Source organism: Lampetra planeri, chromosome 17 (assembly GCF_965212315.1).
Source record: "Lampetra planeri chromosome 17, kcLamPlan1.2.h2, whole genome shotgun sequence".
In the NCBI taxonomy this organism is placed as follows: Eukaryota; Metazoa; Chordata; class Hyperoartia; order Petromyzontiformes; family Petromyzontidae; genus Lampetra; species Lampetra planeri.
In genome coordinates, this window is record NC_136123.1 from 6,050,904 (window position 1) to 6,075,978 (window position 25,075).

A 25,075-nucleotide genomic window follows, 5' to 3' on the forward strand; every position below is an offset into this window, starting at 1 on the left:
TGAGGTTCCAATGGTGACGATGGAAATGTTTTGGTTGGCGCTCCCGTATCATGCAGCCAGCCAAAGCCGCCACCCTGTCTTTTAATCATGAAGTAAGTGCTCTTTGCTTTGACGCAGTCTTTCCATGAAGTCCCGACATACCACAATTTTGTTTTTTAATGTGATGGTTTTTTTCGTGCAATCCTTGTTGATCGTGCGAAGACCGTCGTCGATTCGCTACACCTGAGAACCTGGTACGCTCCCATGGGCAGCTGCCCAGATTCAATCCCAGGATCTCAACGGTGCCGGTTGAGCATCCCCAGCCGCTCGGCCACCTTGCGCCAATGTCCATATGCAAATGAGCTCAAGGCTCCCGTAGAGCACGTGACTTGTGTGTGGCCACCACCACTCTGTGCGAGTTCGTGAAGAGGACAACCCATCGATGTGGCCTCGATAAGAATTGATGCAGCCAAGTCTTGAAAGAACACCTCTCTCTAGATTTGAAGCTTTTGTGACTGCAAGGATTCATATTCTTAGGTTTTTTCGGTAAAGTCACGTAGGTAAAACATTAAAATTAATAAAAGTAAAATAAAATAAAAATCACGACGTTTCGGAGGCAACACAAGCTTCCGTCTTCAGGTGGAACCGTCACAGCCACGACAGCTGTATCAAGTAAATGAGAGATTGCAGGAGCTACCACTCCGTTTATATAATGGTTGGAGAAGGAGTGGTAGCTCCTGCAATCTCTCATTTACTTGATACAGCTGTCGTGGCTGTGACGGTTCCACCTGAAGACGGAAGCTTGTGTTGCCTCCGAAACGTCGTGATTTTTATTTTATTTTACTTTTATTAATTTTAATGTTTTACCTACGTGACTTTGTCGAAAAAAACTAGGAATATGAACACCTCTCTCCATGAGAGGGGGGGGGGGGGGGTAAGCGCGGTGGCGCATGTCACCGATCCGGCAGTTCGGAGGCGAGAATTGGTGGATCGCTTAAATTTGTGAGAAACTTCCAAAATGTATGGGCTGCGAGGTGGCCATGAGATGGCATTCCTTAAAATTAAAATAATCTGTGTGGAGCTTCTGGGTGTTGTTTGTTCAAATTCATGCAGTTTTCTTCGGGTTGGCCTTTTTCCTTACACAAGCCAATCACTCACAAACTTGATTGACCAAATATTTCAAGCTGGGAGGGGTAAGCTCTTGAAAAAATTACGTCGAAACAAAGGACGTTATTGTTTTAAGCAAGATAACCTATGTATATGTATATATTTTATCTTTCTCAAGTTGAATATTTGTGTTTAAAAGACGATGCATTTTCAGCTGAAGATCACCTCAATGTAGCACTCCTTATAACACAGTGACCTCTGGTGTTCAAAGTTGTAACTCGCTGATAGCCACTCGTTTGCTCGTGAACAGGAAAGGTGATGGAATTGTCCATCCAAATCTACTCGCAACCTTTTACTCGTGGCCAAGGAGAGAATGATATCATAGATTGGTGTAATTAAAAGGACCGGGAAAGAGAAGGGCAAAGAGAAAGAATAGGAATCAAGACGAAAAGGAAAGAAAAGGAACGGAAAAACAGGACCAAAGCGACCAGGAAAGTTCAGAATAGGGAGGAAGGTGCTACACAAGGCCCTTGATGCCACTACACAGACGGGAGGGTTTAATTTTACAGGGGAGAGTGAAGGCATTCGGAGTGGCGGTGGCAGCACACAAGTCACGTGGTACACCCGAGGCTTGAGCTGATTTGCATATACACCATATAGATTGGTACAAGGTGGCCTGGTGGCTTCGAATGGTGAGCCGGGACAGCTGAGATCCTGGGATTGAATCCGGGCAGCCATCCGTGGCTGTATCGGGTGCTCGGGTGTAGCGAGTTGATGATGGTCTTTGCTCGATCAACAATGACGCCACAAAAAACCCATCACATTAAAACCTCGTTTGTCACTTGATTTGGCGGACGTACAGCACCGTTGTATGACAATCTTATTTTGAAATACGAGGGAAAGTTTGACCCCCACTATGCAAAGGATGCTACTTGAACGATATTTCGGGAGGACTCACAAAGACTTTGGTGAGGCACAGCAAATGTGTGCGTTCGTGATGATGGGGTTCCAATCCACTTTGCGTGTTTTCATTGAAGGTTGATTCGAACCAACATCTTTAATGCTCACAAATGGAAATGTAATCAAATGAAGTGGAAAATCGACTTTAATGTGAGTTTAACACGTAGGTTTTCACAACCTATAATATCCATAATAGAGGATTTTTGGGTTAGATCGTGTAAATATCAATGGGTCGTTAAACCCGCCACCTCCCGACACAGCCAATTAGTAAGGTTTGTCACGTAAGCAAAACATTTCAATTCGTTACTAGTTCATCACACCGGTGTGTTGGAGAGTAAACCCCAAATATTTACAATTCAGCTTCATCAGGCGACAGCCAGAGTTGCGGAGAAATCCTCACATTAAAGATCATCATCTCGGCACTCGTTAAACGATTACTCGCTGGTGGCTTTGCCGTCGATTCAAATCCAGGAACTCGCCGGCGGTGCCAGCTCATTGCTCTTGGCCTTCGAGCCCCCCGGCCACACATGAATGTTTCGGCTCCTTAATGCGTTTAAAGCAACGTATTGTCTGAAGAGGAAGTCACCACCAAAGGCCACTAAACTTTCGAACTTGGTTCTTATTTCCTTGCCATCAACTCCACCCTTGTAATCTAGACGGCCACACTTCCATTAACAAACCACACTTAGTGTGCAATGTTCTCCAGGAAAACAAATGGGAGAAAGCACAAGCACCACTGCCTTTTTAAGCATGAAATGACGCTGTCTTTCCGACAGACCTGTTCTTCACCCGAGGACGGCTGCTTGCGTTGTGGTCGAAACGTCGTGAGAATTATTTTATTATGTTTGATTTTTATAATTTTATTATTTTCCTTCTACGTGACTTTACCGAAAGAACCAAGAAGATGAAATGTCATTTTAACTTTTGACCACTATTGTTAAAAGCATCGGTTTACAATTCGTTTATTTCGGCCTTTTGTCAATTCCACTGTTGGATGAAGGCGTCCCAGTGCCATATTGGCCATGGAGGGTTGTTTGACCATACCTCGCCATGCTGGGCAGTGCGGGTTGGTGGAGGGAGTTGCGGGGGTGTTAGGGACTCGTTTGGATATCACTCGTCGTGGCCGGGAATCGAACTACAGACGCTGGGTGCTGCAGAGCGCAGTGCGCGAACCACCGTGCCACCACTCCCTCCCAAGGAGAAGCACCCGCTGCAGTGCAATACTCTGTCTTAGCTCAGACATTGAGATCACGACGCTGGCAGCATGAGGTCATTTTAAATGGCGTAATTGCCACAAACACAAATAATTGTATGATTTTTTAAATGTACATGCGAGTTAAATTTCGGGGGAAATTTTTTTGTTTTGGGGATTTTGTTGTTGTTTAAACTGTTGGTTCGCAGCGTTTAATGAAATTATAGTCGTCATGTTTCCAAGGTCGTGAACCCCTGGGCACATGATTAAAAAGAGGAAGTCTACGCTCAATTTTCCTCCACAAACTCGTGATTATTGTTCCCGCTGTGTGTGCGAAGTGAGTGCAGTTGGCGTGCCGAGGATTCGTCACAGTTGCTGCTGCGTTGGCTGTGCTGAGAAAATCAACACCACCTCTTCTGCTGCCTGGTCTCATCAAGAATCGCTGACGTTAAAACATCGACCAAGATGGCAGGAAAGCAAAGGTGCGTCCTTAACAATCACGCTGCTGTATAAAAAAAAATATCCAGATAGTCATCGACTTACGAACACCGGCATTTACTAACACAACAACAACAACAACCGCCATTCGCCACTAAGTGGCGGTGACGTCACCACCACGCTTGTGCAGGCCAAGTGCACCTTGAGGCCACGTGAAGTGTCGAACGCCCGCTGGCAGGAGGTCACGGGGCAGACCCAGGTGCCACGGGTCGACTGACCGAGATGACCGAGATGACTGGCTTACGAACTACCGCACTTACAAACCAGCTTCTATGACATAGTTTTTTTTCATTGAATTAAAACGCGAACGCTCACTTGCAAATTGAACCGCGGCACTATTTTGTCTCGATGAGTGATCCTCGGCGAGAGGTAATCAGTCAGCCTCGTGCTGGGAGTGGGTGTTTGTGTGTGTGGGGGCATTTAAATAGAGTAGATGTCCTGTTCCGACTTACGAACCGTTCGACTTACAAACGGGTCTCAGGAACGAATTTTGTTCGTAAGTAGAAGACTGTCTGTAATATGATACATATGCAAGCTGACATTTTAGAGGGAAGCCCTGTAGAATATTGTGTACGGTATCACGGTAGCTGTGGCATAAGCCTCGTTTGAGGACGCAGTGTTGTTGTCGGTTCGTTATTTATGGATCAATCTACAGTGGAAGTTATTTTCTTATGTATTTGCCGAGATCCTGCATGTAAACACTGGCTAGGGTTAACTCAAACTTAATTTGAAGCTTTCGTGACTGCAGGAATTACTCTTTGGTTCTTTCGATTAAGTCACGTATAAAGAGAAAATAGTAAATTAAATACTAGCATATGACGTTTCGATTGCAACACAAGCAATCATCATCAGGTATAAATGAAATAGAAACACAAATCTATTATACTTAGAAATGTAATGTAATACAACAGAGAGTCGGATAACATAACAGTCAACACCCTACCTGGTTGATTACGTTCTTCCTAAGAATGCAAAATTTGAGAGAGAGATAAAACACAGAACCAGAGACATATAGACAGACATTTAAGTAGAGACAGATATTAGAGAGATACATAGAGAGAGAGACGTGCCTATGTACGTGTTTTATCTCTCTCTCAAATTTAGCATTCTCAGGTAGAACGTAATCAACCAGGTAGGGTGTTGAGGGTTAACTCAGCCTACCATTACTCTGTTGCTGGTAAATCAACACCACCTTTTATTATATTTGTATTATTATTCGAGGGCTGAATTTGGGAGTGGCATGTCAGAGGACAAATCCACATTTATTTATATAAATTATATTCTAACTCTTGTTCACCCAAGAAAGCCCCCTCTGTGTCTCGTAAATTACTATGGAGACTCCCGCCATGTGTTTAGTTTACTTGGCAATGGTTGTCTTGTGGACCATGACACCGACACAGAATTGGCCTACACTTGCAAATGATGTCACGGAATCTAATGTCAAATAAACTTCTTATATTACCAGGTGAGGCCCACTGAGTTCCAGAACCGACCTGGCCACAAATGATAGCTCAACGAAGTGGCTTATCAAGTGGACATTTATAGCAGCTGCCAAACGCTCTAAACACATGATTCTAAATGTGGAAGGATAATATCCACTGTGAAGCGTGTGGCTGAAGTCATATGACGGTTATTGCACCAGAAGTAATAACCAGGGCAGCCGTGAACTTCTGCAATAATTCGTTCATGTCACTGTCGATGAGGTCGACGGGCAAATCGCAAACTGTGGGTGGACACGATGACCTTGTGTGTTCAAATCTCAGGACGCTCTAATATTGCAACTGAGGGTTTCGCTGTATCAAGACATGTCTTGATATAACAACAAGTTGGCCCTTCCTCTTGCAAAGCCAGTTTCTGTACAAACACTTTCCTATAGCCTAGCAACGTGGTCTTGGACAATTGAAAAAAAAAATACATGGTCCTCCATCTAAAAGTCAATGTACTCACACTTGTGCTGTATGGAAGATGGTGGCATCAACCATGCCATAATAATATCGGAGGAGGCTTTTAACACTTTGGTCAACATGAATACACAACGGGCGTCTAGCCCAGGTATAGATTCTGATGCACTTGGCAAAGGTTGCTCTCATAGGCAGTTGATGGTCTTCAACGCTAGACCCAATCTTCGTCCAATACACTATGCACCCCTTTCTTATGTCCTCTCCTCCCACAGTGGTGGACATTCCCGGTTCCATTCAGCACTTCTTGTGCCAGGAATAATGCCCTAACCCTAACAGGTCAAATGCATCAAAAAGGGGGGTTGGGGTTGTGGCACCACGGTGGCCAGATGTTAACTACCTTGCCTGGTATACAGGAGGTCGTGGGTTCGATTCCAACCCTTCTTCTGTATATTTGGAGTTTGCATGTCTCTCTCTCAGCACGATCGGGTTTTTCCCTCCACAATTAGAAATATGCGTTTATAGTACTTGGCTGCGAGAAATTCCCACATAAGCCACTTTGTTGAGCTATCATTTGTCACTAGATAGATTCTGAGAGCTATATAGCTCGTAGGCCTCACCTGGCAAAATAAAACTAGTTCAGTTGCAGTTTTCATAAACTGAAATGGGGAACCTACCTGGTCAGATCTTGGAATCCAAGCTCGGTTGACCCTGGAGAGTGCTTGGATGTGTGCCCATCACGAAGCCGAACAGGTGTTATGCTGCGGGGCTATGTGTTGAGCAGCAGAGGGCAGTGTAGTGAAATCTATTGTAGTCTGATATCACAACTTCAACATCTTTGCCGTCCGCCTTCATAATCCCGCACTGACCAGCGAGGTGAAATATCGTCAAATACGGATGTATTAACACGTAGGCTTTTGCGACCAATATTACCCAGGTTTTTTGTGTTAGATCACGTAAATATAAATGCGTCGTTATATAGTTACGTGATCTAACCCATACATATTATGTAAAATGTGTCGAACATCTTTCGTAACGTACGTAGCCAACCGTGCTAATCGGAGGTGCAATAAATAACCCCGACAACGCACACGGTTTGGGTAAACCTTCATCCAGCAGTGGATTGACAATGGGCTTGCACGTACACACACACACAATGCCCATTGTTTTAGAAGGCCTCACCGAGTCTCCAGCCTCTCATTCAGGACGGTCCTGAATTGGAATGTTTTGGCAAATTCCACGAATGAGTGTCTGGAAGGGTTATCTTTCGGCCATGGTATTATGTTACAGTACTTGAATTTGTTTAACGCCTGTGCTTCTCCTGGCCTTTGCAGCTGAAACAATGGGCAATGGTTTAACATCCACTATAACTCTGTCCACCGAGTGGTATAAATCGGTACCCCGCAGTCGATCGGCGGATCGTGCAAAAGGTTTGGTAAAGCTTGGGGACTTTCCACCACTTCCAACATGAAGGAGTCAGTCAAATCTCCAATTGGCATGCTCTCCTGAGCTCCCTCCTAGTGGTGGAGGCTCTTCTGTCAGTCGGGATTGCAGCTCTGCACTTTTACCTGTACCTTGACTTGGCAATTTCTCAAATGAAGTAAAAAAACGACATGAGCAACACCTAGCGGGGCTACAACCACCGGGTGAGAAGCAGAGGTCGCAACCGGGTACCCGATACCCGTACCCTACCCGATACCCGGCTACCCGTTTGCGACCCTGGTGCGGCCGAGTACGGGTACGGGTAGGCCGTGAGTCACTGGTGAGTAACTGTTTGTCACTCATTTACCAACGTCTTGTATCTTCTCACAATTCAAGTTCCTAGAATCAACCCACCCGCGCCTGCAACATGGCTTTATCCCAGAGGTCGCAATCAGGTACCCGATACCCGTACCCTACCCGTACCCGGCCGGGACCGGGTCGGGTACGGGTACGGCCGGGTACGGGTACCCGTTTGCGACCCTGCTGCGGCCGGGTACGGGTAAGGAATCAAAACCCGTTTGCGACCTCTGGTGAGAAGTGAGAAAAAAACATTCTCGTCCAATTCACGTGGTGGGTGGTAAGTTGTTAATTCCACACAGGTGGTTGATTAAATAAGCTAAACGTGCAATCATGGTTGAACGCAGCACTAGGGCGTTAACGCTGGTGCCCATGATTTTGAACGGGTGCCCATGATTTTGAACGGGTGCCCATGATTTTGAACGGGTGCCCATGATTTTGAACGGGTGTTAAAAACGTCGACGGTGCCCGAAGGCGGTTGCTGATGTCTGAATGGGCGTCAGCTGCAGCTGCTGGGAGCAGTCGCTGGCGGATGCTGGGCCCATTGAGTGGGGCGGGAGCGGGGGAAGGGCTTAAAGCAGAAGTAACATTTTCAGCCACCACCACCTTACCTACCTGTCTCCTGTCCAGTGCCGGAGTAGGCTAGTGCGGAGCCTGTAGCGTATGTTATAAAGGGGCCCTAAAAAAAATAAAAACACATAAATATTAAACACAATTTTTTAATTTGCATAATAAAGTAATTGTATTCTTTCATTTGCTATACAGCCAGATAATACGACAAATCGTTAACCTTAAACACCCAGTCGTTCATAAAAGTTGAAGGCAGTATAGTACTATAGTAATAGAGCAAGTGCAGAATCACTGAACTGGAATTGATAGCTTGAAGCATTTAGCGCGGGGCCCTTGAAAGTGCGGGACCCGTAGCATATGTAGCTACTTTTGCTACGAGGATAATCCAGCACTGCTCCTGTGCTTTGTAAAATTCTAGGGAGATGTAAACAAGAGATGAAGATCCATAAAACAGGTTGTTTTGGGTTAGATTGCGTAAATATATGAATGTGTCGTTAAAGCTGCCACCACCAGACACAGCCAACTAGTAAGGGTTGTCACGTAACCGGGACATGCCGGTTCGTGACTAGTACAGCACACCGGTGTGTTGGAGAGCCAAGCCACAACATTTGTATTCTGTATTTTGGATAATTTTGGTCGCGAAAGCCCCCGTGTTAAAGAGATGGAGATGTAGCAAGATGAGGGACAATGATAGAGAGCAACAGACTCCGAGAGATGAGAGACGTTGATTTGCTTTTTATAATTCACGGTCTGGTAACGTTCATTTTTATTCGATGATTTTGCTGCTATTAATGTCCAAATGATGAGACACCTTGTTGCGCTATAATTTGTGGCCAGGTCGCATCTGAAAAATAAGCGAATACCTCGGTGGCCTTTGCCTGGTAGGATGGGGATGGTTTAGTTTGGTGTGCGTGTGTTTGTTTACCTTTGTTGTACATTGTTCTACTGTACTGTCACATGTTTTTGTACTATTTCGATTTAAAGCTTTCGTGACTGCAGGGATTCATCTTATTGGTTCTTTCGGTAAAGTCACGTAGAATGGAAATAATAAATCTCGACAGACCTGTTCTTCACCTGAGGACGGCTGCTTGCGTTGTGGCCGAAACGTCGTGAGAATTATTTTATTATGGTTTATTTTTATTATTTTATTATTTCCATTCTACGTGACTTTACCGAAAGAACCAAGAAGATGAAGAGGAATATCCTCGCTGGTGCCATGCAAGGGTAGAGTACTGTGTGTATATATTGTAGGTATGTTGAACTTTTGCACCGTACGTAGCCATCCATGCTAATTGGAGGTGCGGGGAAATTACCAAAAAATTGTCCACAAAAAGCAGTTCTAAAGAAATGAATTTTCAATCTAGATTTAAAAGGGCAAAGCCCCAAATGGCTTCCTGATATCGGAAGGAAGAGCGTTCCAGACGGCCACAGAAGCGCTTCTGAAAGTGGCAATTTTAGTTCGATGGTCATCAAAAATCCGCAAGCTGCGAGGATGGCCGAAGTACGTGTGATGATTGATGCTTCTTGATGAGATCAGCGAGGTATTGTGGTTCACTTGCGGCAAGCACTTTGTGCGTAATGCGCAAGTCGGAAGCTTGTGACAAGGCGTTGAACGAGTTGCAGCGCATACTTGGGCGTGTTCTGTGTTTGTTGAAGCGTGCACACTGGGACGCGCATGCACCTTTAACAAAAAAAATGCGCATTCCACACTTTCATTAAAGCGGGCTTTCATTTCAGCCGTGAGATATTTTACGGCATAAAATATTTGAATGTGTAATACAATTGAGTGCAATTTATCGAAGTGGAGTCCCCGTTATCAGGCTAAGTATTGGAGTTTGTAAAACACAAACAAATGGTCACGAAAATAACTGCGCAAAAAGGAGCGAATCGGCCTGTCTGCTGGGGGTTGCCAACCTGTTCTGGTTTTCCCAGGATAATCCTCTGTGATTTGGCTGTCCGGGCAAAAGCTGTAAGACTCTCCGTTACATTCAAACTTTAGTATTTTGTCAGTTGTGTAAATAATTTACCAGTCAAGACATTTCATTCACACATAGTTCTTATCTCCCGTCGGTTTTGTGAGATATTTTTCTTTCCAAGATTTGTGCCAATTTGTGTTTGTACCTCAGAGGTGGCAACCCTGCTGTTCTGCATGTTATCCAGAGAGAGAAATGCAATGTTTCCCAAAGAAACGCGAATTTTTCTGAAATTAACCTCTGATGGTGATATAAAGGGTTAGTTAGACAGTGGCGTGAAGAGGCATGGTGACTCGATTGTGCAGGAATTTATATTATTATTTTATAATACTGTAGTTGGCTTCTCTGAGGGCTGGAAAACTTCACGCATTACCACAGCCGACTCACTGCGCCTCCTCAGAAAGACAAAGATCCCCCGTATAGCCTTAACAGTCTGTTAGGGAAAGTGCTGTTAGCGAGCACCAATTAAGGCCCGCACGGCACACGAGGGGGTGGCTTTCCAACACCACGCCCAGCCGCCTTTGTCTGCCAAGTGGCGATGTTTACACCCCGCACCATTTGAGGCTAAATCGACCTAGGGGATGCCCAGAAACCGGTTTAGATAACCGTCACTTGTGTTGACCTTGAGCGGGAATGGAACTCGAACCGCAACACGACTGCTCCCTCCTTACACCACCATGATCAGAGGTCACCCAACGCTTTATCACGATTACAGGCATATATGTCGATATCGTCTCCCTCATGCCTGCAGTCCTCTGATAGAACGCATTCCTCTTCTTGGTTCTTTCGGTAAAGTCACGTAGAAGGGAAGTACGTGACTTTACCGAAAGAACCAAGAAGATGAATCCCTGCAGTCACGAAAACTTTAAATCGAAAAATAGAACGCATTCCGTGTCCACACTGTATTACATTTAGCCACTCCTGAGTGCGATTACAAAAAAAGTGAAGAAGAAAACGACTTTTAACATTTTCTGGAAAATAGAAAAAATACACAAACGGTCCAGTCCTTCCGTTTGGCTGTGCATGGGGTTCACACAGCGAGAAGGAAAACTGCATTTTTTTGTGTTCAGTCACAACATCCTGCCTCAAACCAGGTCACATGGTGGTGAATAAATGGAAAGAATGAATGCGTTGCATGTAATTAGGAAAGTACCTCTGGAAATTTTGGAAAGCAAGTGTAGCCCTATTGCTATAGTTATATATTTGTTACACGAATCCAAATATTTAGATGTTTTGCATTACCACCAAGTCCATCGCATCCATAGTGCCCTAACCACTTTGCCAACACAATTTAATACACACGACGCAATACAGCGTCACAAATTGTGCCTGACTGTATTTATGTACAATATCTGAGAACCTAATATCTAAAAACATTTTATTTTGAGAGTCACTGTGCTCGATGAGCCCTCGTTATTCCAGTGCGTGGAGAGTGTCACCGGGATAAGGTGTGATGCCAAGTCCGAATGCTCGCTCTGAATGAAGTCCATTATCTAGCGTCACGCTACGTTTCCCAGGTCTCCCCGCCTCGTACTGGCAGACTTACTGAACTATAAAATCAAGCACGCTGCCCTTTAAGCCACAAAGAGGTTCACTGCTGCTACAACTCAAACAGCGCTTCTTTTTATTCCGTGAATCGGAGTATTTTCTTTTATTCACCTCCAGTGTCTGTTTGGACAGAAAAAAAATTGTGCAAATTTACACACCTACTGAAGAGTTCCACCCAGTATTTGCGGTTGTGAAGCTGTACAGATTCCCCGGGCGTGTTTTCGGGTGGGTACCGTGTGTGGTTCGACGTGCTGGGAGCCTCTTCAGGAGCTGAAGTGAAGCTTCCTTTAGTTGAAGTGAAGCTTCTTCAGTTCCTGAAGAAGAGGAAGAAAAAGCAGCTCCCAGCCGGTAGCAGCAAAACGTCGGGCATCGCTTCAAACAACAACACTCGTCACAACGTGAAAACAACGCCGGCAACTTCCGCCCTCATCGAGTGCCTTCACAAAGGGGGGGACACATTGACATTCGTCGAATTCCAGAAAGAGCCTCAAAGTATTCACAGGGTCTCCTTCCCGTCCTGCCCCTGCGTGTTTTGCAGAGATAGCCTCGGCTGTTAGGAAGTGTGGGGCGTGACTGCACATTCGTGCGTGTTTTTTTTTATTTTTTTCATCCGTTGTACAAGCACCGAGTTTGTGGGACTTAGGGGTGTGCGTGTGCGCATTATTGCCATTTGGGTATTTTCCCCGCTCCCCACTTGGAAACATCACAACCGCTGGTTCACTCCGCTCGAGTATTTTTCACCAGCGGCACGGAGCCCTTCTCGCGGGACCACCGCCACCGACACCACCACCGCCGCCGTTAAAGAGGTGAAGTCGATGACTTTTGCTGTAACTTGTAAATGTGTGTTTAGCTTATTATTATCGACAAGGAGCTCTGTTGGTTAAAGCAATGCGTGTCTTGCCTGGCGTTGGTGGGGAAAGTCCTAACCGCATGAGTTTTTGTGGTTTTAGTTCAAGTCACATCAAATGTTATTGGCATCACGCTTCTGAACTTGCGGCTTTTAAGAAATGGTTTTCGGTAAAGCACATTATGTATGTCTGTATGTACGTTGAACTTCTGTATAACGTTCACATTATCCATTGTGCAGAATCACAGGGCGGTAGGAGCGTTGTTAATCTTCCCTTTGACAATGTTTATAAAGTAAGCGGCACCGAAGTCACCCCCTGTGTTTTTATTTGCAAGACGCTGCCAATTTTTTTCGCTGTACTGTTTTAAACCCACTGTACCGTGATGGATTTAATGCCGGGAGCGACGGTAAATGATTGTAAAACATAACAATCGTGAGTACGGAGGGGCCAAGTGGCCCTTCGGCACATTTTTTGCGGTTACATGTCGATATGGGCCACTATTACAACCAATTGCATAAAGTTCGCATTAACGGCCCACATTTAGGGACCGCAGAAACTTTTATGACATCTGTATTGTGCGTGCCGATATAAGCTTACAGTAGATGTTACTCATTCAAGTGGACGTGAACTCGTGGAATGTCTAATCGGCGTTCTTTTGAAATACAGAAACAAGTCATGCAAGGTTTATGACACGTGATTTCAAAATGTAGTTTATTTTAATTGTCATTATATTTCTCCTTAATTTGTTTTTCTCTTCCCACCATTTCCAATTGTCTTATAACGTCATCTTCACGTGAGATGAAGTCATTTTCATTTGGAACTCCAGCTAGCATTGCACCACCACTGCGTGCAGTGCGAGAGAAGTTCAACGTGCATACATCTTGGCCAGTGAGGCTTTCCTGGTTGAATAACCATCATTATTGTCGTCATCATCATTACGAATAAAAGCGAAACGGCTCACGACCGCTTCCTCCTCTCACACTGATATCGCGTCTTCTCTTCCCCCGATACCCCGTGGCGGGGGGCCACCGCGCGCAGGTTCACTCACCCCGCCATGTGGGCCCGCCTGGCTCGCGTCATCTCGCTCGACGATGGCGGCCCCGAGTCCTCCTGCCCGGCCTCGGGCACCTGCAACATGGAGAGCGCCGACCCGGAGCTGTGCGTGCGCCTGCTGCAGTTCCCCAGCTCGCGCAACTACGCGGGGCTGCGGCACCGCCTGGCCGAGTGCGACGGGGCCTGGGTCACCGCCTTCCTGGAGCTGCGTGGGCTGGACCTGCTGCTCGAGGCCCTGGAGAGGTTCTCGCGCCGCGGGCGGGCGCTGCGTCTCACCGACGTGTGCGCGCAGCTCGAGTGCGTGGGCTGCGTGCGCGCCGTGCTCAACTCGCGCCGGGGGCTCGACTACCTGGTGTGCGGAGGGGAGCGCGTGCGCACGCTCGTGCAGGGTGAGGTGCCGCACGAGCTCGGCGAGGAGCGTAAGGTCCATCGGCGTGCGGAACCTCCGGGCGATCCCTCGCGGCTGAGGATGTTGGCTGGTCGTCGGGCAAGGACGGTGGTCGCCGTGTCCGCGCGCTTTCGGATGCGCTTCTGCGGCCGTCTGGAACGATCTTGCTTCCGATATTAGGGAGACACTGGGGGCTTTGCACTTTTTAAATCATCATCTAGATTGACAACTCATTTTTAGAAAATAGATTTTTGTGTTTAGTTTGTTGTCCTTCCCCTGCACCTCCGATTAGCACCGTCAGAGAAAAAAGTTCCACGTATGTACATGCTGTCGCCGTCGCCGCCAGCACCGGCGGTGATAGCGGTGGGTGTCTGGTCGATGATGTCGGCAGCTTCTCAATGTTACAACAATGTCCCAGTAGGCCAGGCTCTTCTTTAGCCTGGAGAACAGCCGTGGGTATGCCACCAAGCTCTGCGATCAATATTAGCGAATCTCAATGGGTTCCACGGTCCACTCTGTATGTTTTACAAATGAATGCTTAGTTGGGGTTTTTATTTGCCATCACATGCAATGAAAATTGCCGTACGCTTATGTTCGGTGTTTGTTCTGATTTGGTCAAAGGTCCAAAAAAAATTTGTTTTGCGACCATCCGCCCGTCGATTGCGATCCACGTATATCGACCACCACTTCTGCAGGAGGGGAGGCCACACAAATTGTTTGGGGATCCTAACTCGGCGGTGGTGCTCGAGCACATGTGGCGAAGCGATCGTCGACGGACGTGTTGCCCTTTTTCGTAGAAGGTTTGCGATGAGCACATCCATTGTTTTGGACGGGAGGGTGAGGGGGGGGCGGTGCCGCTGCAGGTCGTTGTTTCGCCACACTTCTCCACGCTGCGACCGAGTTGTAAACGAGTACCTGGTGTGGCGTACATTCATCAGCGTGGAGCGTTTGCTTGGGGCTGAGCGGTGGCACAGTGGTTGGTGCACTGCGCTATTATCACCGCCAACCCGGGTTAGAATCCTGATCGTAAATAACACGATGTAGTGTCTAGACGTTTCCCTGGGTTTTCCCCGTGGGTTGATGTCATCTACAGCTTCTTTGTCAGCCGGGGCGAAGGCCTTCCCCGCCTTGTATCCGTTGTAAGGTTTGTTTGTCCCTACTACACCACGTTAGTCGGTGTGGGTTGGCGAAGGCTGGGTGAAGGGGGTTGTGGGAGGGAGCAAGAACCTCTTCAGAGATAGTTCACCGCTGACGTTCTAACCGTGGCCGGGAATCAAACTCGGGCCGCTTAGTTCCGTGCGTCAATCACTGCCCCCTCCGCTCCTACCTGCTGAATGGACAAAGGCGGCTGGCCGTACCTGCAGGGTGCTGGCCGGCGTGGCGAGGCCGCTCGCTCGCAGGACTCGCCGTGGTGGCGGGGGGACGATGCTCACCCGCGACTGTCGCTGTGTCCGTGCGGTGCAGCGATGGACACGGGCAGCGAGCTGGTGAAGCGCCAGGTGATGGAGCTGCTCTCCGCGCTGTGCGTTTACTCCTCCGAGGGGCACAAGCTCGCCATCGACGCCCTGCAGCACTACAAGGCAACGCGCGGCACACACACACACACAGGACAACAACAACAACACCTGCCATTCGCTACTGAGTGACAGTGACATTACCACGGTGCTTGTGCCAGGCTACGTGCACTTTGAGGTCGCGTGAAATATTGAAGGCCCGATTGGCAGGAAGTCGAGGAGCGGATCCATGTGCCACAGGTTGTATGTATGTAGGTTGAACTTCTTTCGCACCGTACGTAGCCACTCGTGCTTCTCGGAGGTGCGGGGTGACTGGCTAGCGGATGCACACCGCATGTCCTCCCTACTGTGTGTTTTAACCGCCCGGCACTCCTCTGGTTGTGAGCGTTTAATCAACATTTTTGCGCGTTGCGATCCTAGGACGGAATGCGCATTATACATTTTTTTCATAATTATGATTAATTTAATTTACAGCCATTTTAATACCCACCCTGTGCGAGGCGTCGATCGGGGGTGGTTGTGTGATCATACTTCACTGCGCTGGTCAGTGGGATTGCCACATATCACTCACCACCGATGTTAGCCTGTGGCCAGGTATCGAACTTATGTCGCCTGGTTAAAAGCGCAGTGCGCTAAACGCTGCGCCACCCTCCCTCTCTTGGTGTTTGTCGGTCACACACTCTTTCGGGCATTGCTTTAACAGTTCGAAGCACAATATGAAAACACAATTATGTGATGATATGCTTCCAAGATGTCTGGTCAGTGGAGGAGATTAAGTTAAAACGCCAACGAGAAAGGCTCTCTCGTGGAGACCCTGGATCTCGTGGAGGCATGCGCAAGCCAATTCAGATCTGTCTCTTGACTTTTAAGTAACGTGATGGTGGCTGGGCCAGTGGGCCCTCTATTCACCACCACCCCCCCCCCGATGTGCGGTCTCGTCACACCAACCGAATTAGATTTTTGCAGATTGTCTTTTCCCCTCCTCTGGCGTAGTGTACTCGTGTTTTGTTGCAATAAAAACACACGTGATGGTGGTGGTGGTGATGATGCTGATGGATGGATGATGATGATGTTGTTGTTCTGTGACCAGGTGGTGAAGAGCCAGCACTACCGTTTCAGCCTCATCCTGAATGAGCTCAAGGCCACGGACATGGCCGCCTATCAGGCCACGCTCCTGGGGGTCATCAACGCCCTCATCATCGGCGCCAGCTCCCTGCAGGCGCGCATGCTGCTGCGTAACGAGTTCATCGGTGAGCGCGCGCCGCTCGGACACCGTGGTCGCACGCTCTCTAGGCCGCGTGCGTGCGTGTGCCGGCGTCGCGGTCCAAATTCGCCAAATTTTAAAATGACCCATAGTCCTTCTTGGTTCTTTCGGTAAAGTCACGTAGAATGGAAATAATACAATAATAAAAATAAAACATAATAAAATAATTCTCACGACGTTTCGGCCACAACGCAAGCAGCCGTCCTCAGGTGGAGAACAGGTCTGTCGGAAAGACAGCGACTGACTCTGCCTTCTCTGCCTTCTCGACAGACCAACACCTGAGGACGGCTGCTTGCGTTGTGGCCGAAACGTCGTGAGAATTATTTTATTATGTTTTATTTTTATTATTGTATTATTTCCATTCTACGTGACTTTACCGAAAGAACCAAGAAGATGAATCCCTGCAGTCACGAAAGCTTTCAATCGAAATATGACCCATACTCTTTGGTTCTTTCGGTTGAGTCACATATGTGGAAAAAATAATTGATCACGACGTTTCGATCACAACACAAGTGACCGTCTTCAGGTTACCTGACTGGGTAAAATCGCACAGCAACATTGGCCCCTGCTGGTGGACTGTACCCGTCTGGCTATAGGAATGGCGCGAATAACAAGTACACGAATACACCATTGGAAGCTCATTTGCCAGAAGAAAAAAATATGATGATTGTTTTTTTACCCTTTTATCTGGCAAAAAAACTGACACCTTTTTTACAAGGAGTCATGTTTGCATAGACCACAATACCTGCAGTCGTAATGCAAACAAAAAACATAACTCTGATAATGTATGCACTGCCCTTGAAGTTGATTGGTCCACACCCGAGACAGCTTTTGAGACAGGAAAGCTGTAAAAAAGGTGTCAGTTTTGTTGCCAGATAAAAGGATAAAAAACCAATTATCAAGTGCACAAATGATTTTGATTTGATTTTCCCAATCGCCGCCCCACATTTTTTGCTCATAAAACATACAACGCGGCACTCGTTTTTGGCCAGCCCTGGATTTTCCTTCTGGGAGATGGAGCTGGCAATTGGACAGTCTAACAGTGCTGCTCCCTCTCTTTCTGCTGCTTGTGTGATGCAGGGCTGCAGTTTCTGGAGGTTCTGGAAAAGCTGCGGTAAGTCGAGAGCATCCACACGCAGAGCTTTGTGAGTTATTCCCATCAATAGGGCCAAACACTCCCGCTCCCTATCGACAATTGTAGTCTCGAGGCGGCTGCTGTGAACATGAGCGCCTATTGATTACGCGTGTTGATCTATCGCCCAGCCTGGCTTGGAAGCTGACGATGGTTCTAGGTTTTATGATGCTCATTAAATGGCCTTTGTGCTGCACAAGTCGGTGTTGGAGCACCGGATGGGAATATGTGAAGCCTGGTCGGCTCGTGAGCGTAGCACGCCAAACAATACTCACTTATGACAGTCGAATCTGCCCTCGGTCTGCTTGTGATGTTTAATTGTTTAGAGAGAGTTTTATACATGAGCCTGCTAATGCCTGTAATGCACGCACGCATTACAACGTCGGCAGTGTAGCGGTTAGCGCGCTGCGCTACGAACCCGGCGACCCGGGTTCGATTCCTGCTCACGGGCCTACACCAGTCACGATTATCTGAACAGGTCCTGGGCCTCCCCTAGGTCGACTCGGCCTAAGAAACGTATCTGGTGCGGTGTGTAAACATGATGACTGTGGAGAGACAAAGGTGTCCGCGCCGCATTCCCATAGCATGCGCCACGTTGTTGGCCTTCAAGGGTGGTCGCTCTCACGGCACTTTGTGCCCCCCCCCCCCCCCCCCCCCCCGACAGCACCGGCGACAATGCGGACGAGAACGTGCTGGTGCAGTGCGACGCGTTTGAGGATCACCGCGCCGGGGACGAGGCGGAGGCGTCGGCGCGCTACGGCGACACCGACTGGGGCAGCCACCAGGGCGTGTTCCACGCGCTCTTCAACAAGGTTCCCCTCGCCACCGCCACAAAGATAAAGACAAAGATCCCCCGTGTAGCCTTAACAGACTGGAGGGGCAAGTGCTGTTAGCGAGCACCTATGAAGGCCGGAACGGTACACGAGGGGGTGGGTGGCCAGCACCACGCCCGGCCGCCTTTGTCTCCCCCAGTGGCGATGTTTACACACCGCACCAGGTACTCATTTAAGGCTGAGTTGACCTAGGGGAGGCCCAGGACCCGGTTCAGATAATCGTCACTGGTGTTAGCCGTGAGCGGGAATCGAACCCGGGTCGCCAGGTTCGTAGCGCAGCGCGCTAACCGCTACACTACCGCCACGGACACTGTCCGACACGCGCGTGTACCCACCCCCCTCCACCCCTTCCCGTGTCTCGCTCGCTTCCTTGCCTTCTATCCCGAGCGATCAACAAGGTTGCAGTCCAAAATCCCCGAACCAAGTCATTGTTGCAAAAAAAGACGCAACATGACGTTTTTAGCACCTCCATAGCCCGAGGTGTGTAGGCGTCTCGGTTAAGTCGTCACCATCGACATCTTCGTCAGCGAGGCTCCATCCTCTGCTGGGTGAAAGCATCCTCAAAGTCGTCGCCATCCCTCGCGGTTCTGCGATGTGACGATGCGGCCAAACACCTCGACACGAGCTGCTTTAATTGCCCCCTTCTCGTGCGTGGACGTCCGGTGGAACGCGTTCCTTTTCTCGGCTGACGCTCCATCGCTAGGCATTTGGTGACCGTCGGTCGTCTTCCCTTCTAAGTGACGTGCCCTGCCTTGAGCTCACTTCCTTTTACTGACTTGCTTTGGATTTAAAGCTTTCGTGACTGCAGGGATTCATCTTCTTGGTTCTTTCGGTAAAGTCACGTAAAAGGGAAATAATAAAATAATAAAAATAAAACATAATAAAATACAATTCTCACGACGTTTCGGCCACAACGCAAGCAGCCGTCCTCAGGTGAAGAACAGGTTTGTCGGGAAGACAGCGTCTGACAGCGTCTGAAATTGTGCTGTCTTTCCGACAGACCTGTTCTTCACCTGAGGAGGGCTGCTTGCGTTGTGGCCGAGACGTCGTGAGAATTGTATTTTATTATGTTTTATTTTTATTATTTGATTATTTCCCTTCTACGTGACTTTACCGAAAGAAACAAGAAGATAACTTACTTTCCTTCTTTCGGTCCAATCGTAAATACCCTGGTTCTTATTTCCGTGCTGCTGCCTCCACGATGTGTTTTTTTTATTCTCTCTGCAGCGACGACTCGTTGCACATTCAAAGAGAACGATGATGTCGCCACCACACCTGGCAAAGCTTGACCCCCCCCCCCACCAACATCACACAGCGCGAGCCTTCATCTCGTAACGTAATTAGCAGCGTGAGGATGTATTTAAATGCCAGCAAATGTGCGCCCAATTAGACGAGGCGTCATTTCTCCGGTCCCCAGAGGTGAGGTAGGAGCAGTCGAGTGAATGGTCTGCAACAAAACAGTCGTTTGAGTTGAGAGTTTCATGAACATTAAAATTAAAGGCCATGAAATGTAGGACTTACTCGTTTGAATGCTTTAATTGTTCAAGCCCCGGCATATTAAATATGGTTCTTCGCATAATTTGGCGACATTACCAGCATTTCAAATCGTCGCTTGTCGTGCGACAAACATTGCCGTCTGCGGTAGGGCATGTTCGGAAATTTGTGGGCAAGAGGTCATTTGGAGACGTCTCACAAGTGGCTCTTTGATATCTAGATGTATGCTTCGTCTCATGTCACGCGCAGGTAGCACAATTGGGGTGAAGTTTAGCAAAAAAAAAAGCTAAATTTAACAAAGAAATCTTGTTTTGAAGCTTTCGTGACTGCAGGAATTAATACTCTTTGGGTCTTTCTAATAGATCACTACTAATATATCACTATTAGTAGTGATTTATTAGCTATTTTTCTATCTACGTGACTTTACCAAAAGAACCAAAGGGTATTAACAAAGAATATAGGCTAACGTTACAAATTGGACCCTCCCAATAAAAATATATATTTTATACTGGCCGTGAGGCTATCGTGTGTAAGTAAATGACCTACTTTTTTACTATGAATCATCTCTGAGTGGTGTGTGTGTTGGAGGACAATGGAATAAACTGAAGACAGCCCATGTAATGTAAGGGCGGAACACTCAATCTGCCCCACTCAACCGACAAGGCTGAGCAGAGATGCGTGTTTATCTGGTGGACACCTGCAGCCGTGACCCGCTGGTTATGAATGCTACGAGGAACCTCGCCCTGAGAAGCGATCCTGTGGGGAGAGCAGAACACCGTATGTTTGGCTGCGTTTGTTTATTTTGATTTGTTAGACAGAGGATCCCATTTAGCCCGTCGGCCAGCTAGTTTACAAAGGAGATCCATGGTGCGCGAGCACAGCAATACATTTTTTTGGATAAAAACATCAACATTGGGCAGAACGAGTCGAGGGTCCTTAAGGAGTATGACACAACTGACAAGCGAGGTCTTCAAAGGTTGTAAACAAAATACACGCGAGACAAAAGCAGTCCAAGTGTAATGTGAGATAAGTTAGGTGCAGGTGCAGTCAGCTCTTTATTTTAGCCTAAGAGTGACACAAACGCATGCAAATCACAATCGAGATACAATTGGGCAAAAGGACAAAACAATAATATTAAAAAAATCAATGTTTTTATTCGGCGTCATTCACGCAAACTGGCCAGCTGCAAAATGCAACCAAGACTCGTTTGTCTTCTTGGTTCTTTCGGTAAAGTCACGTAGAAGGGAAATAATAAAATAATACAAATAAAACATAATCAAATAATTCTCACGACGTTTCGGCCACAACGCAAGCAGCCGTTCTCAGGTGAAGAACAGGTCTGTCGGAAAGACAGCGTCATTCAGAAGAACAGGTCTGTCGGAAAGACAGCGTCATTCAGACGCGTCATTCAGACGCTGTCTTTCCGACAGACCTGTTCTTCACCTGAGGACGGCTGCTTGCGTTGTGGCCGAAACGTCGTGAGAATTATTTTATTATGTTTTATTTATATTATTTTATTATCTCCCTTCTACGTGACTTTACCGAAAGAACCAAGAAGAGGAATCCCTGCAGTCACGAAAGCTTTCAATCGAAATTTAAGACTCGTTTGCTTTAGTTGTCGGCCCGTTAACCGAGACGCGCGATTTGATGCTGGTTCCCACTGCCCCCCCCCCCCCCGCGTGTGGCGTCGTGCACGTGCAGGTGAGCAGCCACCCCGTGTCCTCCCAGCTGCTCACCATCCTGCAGAGCCTCCTGGAGCTGGAGCCGTCGCTGCCCGGGGCCTCGCCGCTCTGGGCCGCCCTCGAGTTTGTGGCCCAGCGCGCCGTCCTCGTCGCCGATGAGGGTAGGCATCTCCCCCCACCCCCCACCCCCGGGTCCCATGCAGAGGTCGCAACCGGGTACCCGATACTCGTACCCTACCCGTACCTGGCCGGGTACAGGTACGGGTACCCGTTTGCGACCCTGGTGCGGCCGGGTACGGGTACGGGTAGGCCGTGAGTCACTGGTGAGTAACTGTTTGTCACTCATTTCCCAACGTCTTGTCTCTTCTCACAATTCAAGTACCTAGAATCAACCCACCCGCGCCTGCAACGTGGCTTCATCCCAGAAGTCGCAATCAGGTACCCGATACCCGTACCCTACCCGTACCCAGCCGGGTACGGGTAGGGTACGGGTACGGCGGGGTACGGGTACGGGTACCCGTTTGCGACCCTGGTGCGTCCGGGTACGGGTACGGGTAAGGAATCAAAACCCGTTTGCGACCTCTGGTCCCATGACGAGAAAATCCCCCTGGGGCCCCTCGAACGTAGATCTGTGGAGTTCTCACGCCACGAGTACCTGCCTGTCGCACATTTCCCACTCGCGAGAGACAAAGAATTAATACTTTTCTCTCTACGCAGGCAGTGTATTCATATTGCCAGTGGCGCAGCCTGTTTGGCGTGGGCCCGCACCAGAGGTCGCAAACGGGTTTTGATTCCTTACCCGTACCCGTACCCGTACCCGTACCTTACCCGTACCCGGCCGCACCAGGGTCACAAATGGAACGGGTACCCGTACCCGGCTGTGTACGGGTACCCGTTCCCTACCCGTACCCGTACCCTACCCGAAATGAGTGACAAATGGTTACTCGCCAGTGACTCACGGCCTACTCGTACCCGTACCCGGCCGCACCAGGGACAGCAAACGGCTACCCGTAACCTTACCCGGCTGGGTACGGGTAGCCGGGTATCGGGTAGGGTACGGGTATCGGGTACCCGGTTGAGACCTCTGGCCCTCACTGGAGGAATAACATGGGGGGGGGGCGGCTTGTTCAATTACCCCCCCACCCTCCTCGTAGCCCCCGGCGCCTGTGCCTAGGCCTTTTAACTTTTACCTTACCTTGCCGAGGCCTACCTGTGCCCCTGTGGGCCCCGGTGCTGTTGCGTGGCCTGAGCACTCGACAGCAACGCCACGGGATTTCCCCTCTGCTGCCGGTGCCACACAGCCACCGGACAATCTCGTGTCTCCGGCTGCGTTAACTCGTTCTGATTACCCATTAGCCTCCTTGATGTTGCTTTGAAAGGGGTCTTTTAGTTTAATTTCACACAAGCGATGGCATCATGAGCCACGACCATTCCACTGTTGGATGAAGGACTCCCCCCAGCCGCTGACATCCATCATGGTTCTAAAATGCAACGTATAACACCGCCCTTCTTTGGTGTGGACCAATCGGTTTCAAGGACAATGCGTACATTATCAGAGTACGTTTTTTGTTTGCATTCTGACCACAAGCATTGTGGTTAATGCAGACATGATTCTTTGTAAAAGGTTTCAGTTTGGTGTTTTAACATCTTGACACCTGTTTTGTTGCCAGAAAAAAGGGGAAAACCCTACTACCATATGTTCTTACTTCTTTCTTTCTGTATGTCAATGTAGAAATTTAGTAATGTATTTAATTTGTATTAAATAATGTGTTTGTTTAATTTAACTCTCAGAAATTATCTTAGAACCTCAGATTGCTAAAGGCGTTGCTGAACGTGCGCTAGAGCTGAACTCTGACTCTTGTCTCAAGGGTTAATTTGCAGACGCAGCGTTATTTCTAGTTCGTTACGCACTTATTTTTTTCCTATATGACACCGTGGTGTGGTTTGGGGTGTGGGGGTCAGAGAGGTCTGGTGAGTGGATAGTGGAATGCGCCTGGCATTTTATGCCGTCCTGTGATATTGTAAATTCCTTGGCTTCCGGATGTCGTCCGTACCCGGCGCACCCGGTGTGTGTTTGTGCGCCAGCTTTCATGTCGTTTTCTGTCATTGTCGTAAATTTGTTGTCCTCTCTGTTCATTTTTTTTCCTTTGAAAAAAAAAATCGCTTTCTGCCATTGGTACTTGAAATGCAGACTGTGTGCATTTGAAATTGTGTGTTGTGTTTGCACATGATATAAATGCAAATTGTTATTTATCCGTGGTGCAGTAAAGTTTTTGGTTTAGGGAACAAATTGAATGCAGCGTCATATTTTGTTTGCTGTTGGTTTTATTATTATAATTGTTTTCAAATGAGCAGCTTGATGTGTTGACAGTTAAAGAAGACCAGGAGCTGGAAGCTGTCCTGACGAGGTTGATCCCTTCATCCAAGTCTCATCCTCATCCAGCAGAGCCACAGCAGCCACAGCAGAAGCAGCAAAACACCAAAGCGGGGAAATTCGACAAGATGATGGCGCTCAAGGCTGCTCGACTGGATCACGAGAGCCTTGCCGAAGCGACGCGAGCCTCTACTTCCATGCCCATCGCGCCTTCTGGTGGCCCAGTACCTTCGCTTGGAAAATCTCGGTCTGCCGACGCCAAAGTGAATTCTTCTGAAGTGGTGCATTGTGGGACTGCTGTCGCCATGTTAACTGAGTTATCAATAGTTCCTCCTTCTCATACCCAGCTGAGCTCTCAGGTGGAAGCAATGCCACCTCCACCACCACCGCCACCACCACTTCCCCCTTTGTTAGAGAGTTGTAGATCAAAATCCATCTCTGCCCCTACCCCACCTCCTCCTCCACCTCCTCCTCCACCACCCCCTCCACCACCCCCACTCCCGTCCTCTCTTGGGCCTCCCAATGGAATCTCGACTGGTGGAATTCCTCCACCACCCCCACTACCGCCCTCCCTCAGGACTTCCAATGGAATCTCGACTGGTGGAATTCCTCCTCCTCCACCTTTACCTGGTCATATGGGAATGCCTCCGCCACCGCCGCCACTGCCGCCGCCCTTTCCAACCAATGAGATGATTCCTCCTCCACCTCCTTGTCCCGTTCTTCTGAGTGCTGCTCCACCACCACTGGGGGCACAGGGCCTCCAGAGGCATGCGGTCCTTGAGCGCAGGCCAACGGTGCAACTCAAGAAACTCAACTGGCAGAAGGTGGCCAGCAATACATTGCCAAGTAAGCAATTATGAGTTGCATGCAAGGCGATTAATTTGCTTTGCTTTCATTGATAAACTCTTAATAATAATAATCATCATCATCAGTCACATGTTTCCTATTTTTTTTTATTTGAACGTGACTGAAGGAGTGTTTGGAATGAG

At 48.2% G+C, this 25,075-nt stretch overlaps 1 protein-coding gene across 3 annotated transcripts in view; it reads left to right on the plus strand.

Annotated features, from left to right (window-relative positions):
• Window positions 1-25,075, plus strand: part of INF2 (inverted formin 2) — a 61,322-nt gene that overhangs the window by 15,270 nt on the left and 20,977 nt on the right. For 2 of the 3 annotated variants that reach the window (XM_078602010.1, XM_078602009.1), the window contains 8 exons: window positions 3,577-3,720; window positions 13,391-13,794; window positions 15,258-15,373; window positions 16,398-16,557; window positions 17,652-17,685; window positions 18,368-18,515; window positions 21,732-21,873; window positions 24,084-24,932. In XM_078602010.1, the coding sequence (XP_078458136.1) occupies window positions 3,704-3,720; window positions 13,391-13,794; window positions 15,258-15,373; window positions 16,398-16,557; window positions 17,652-17,685; window positions 18,368-18,515; window positions 21,732-21,873; window positions 24,084-24,932 (1,870 nt within the window). In that variant the 5' untranslated portion in view covers window positions 3,577-3,703. Of the gene's footprint in view, window positions 1-3,576; window positions 3,721-11,605; window positions 12,311-13,390; window positions 13,795-15,257; window positions 15,374-16,397; window positions 16,558-17,651; window positions 17,686-18,367; window positions 18,516-21,731; window positions 21,874-24,083; window positions 24,933-25,075 lie in introns of those variants that run through there. The other variant, XM_078602011.1, reaches the window with a different exon arrangement.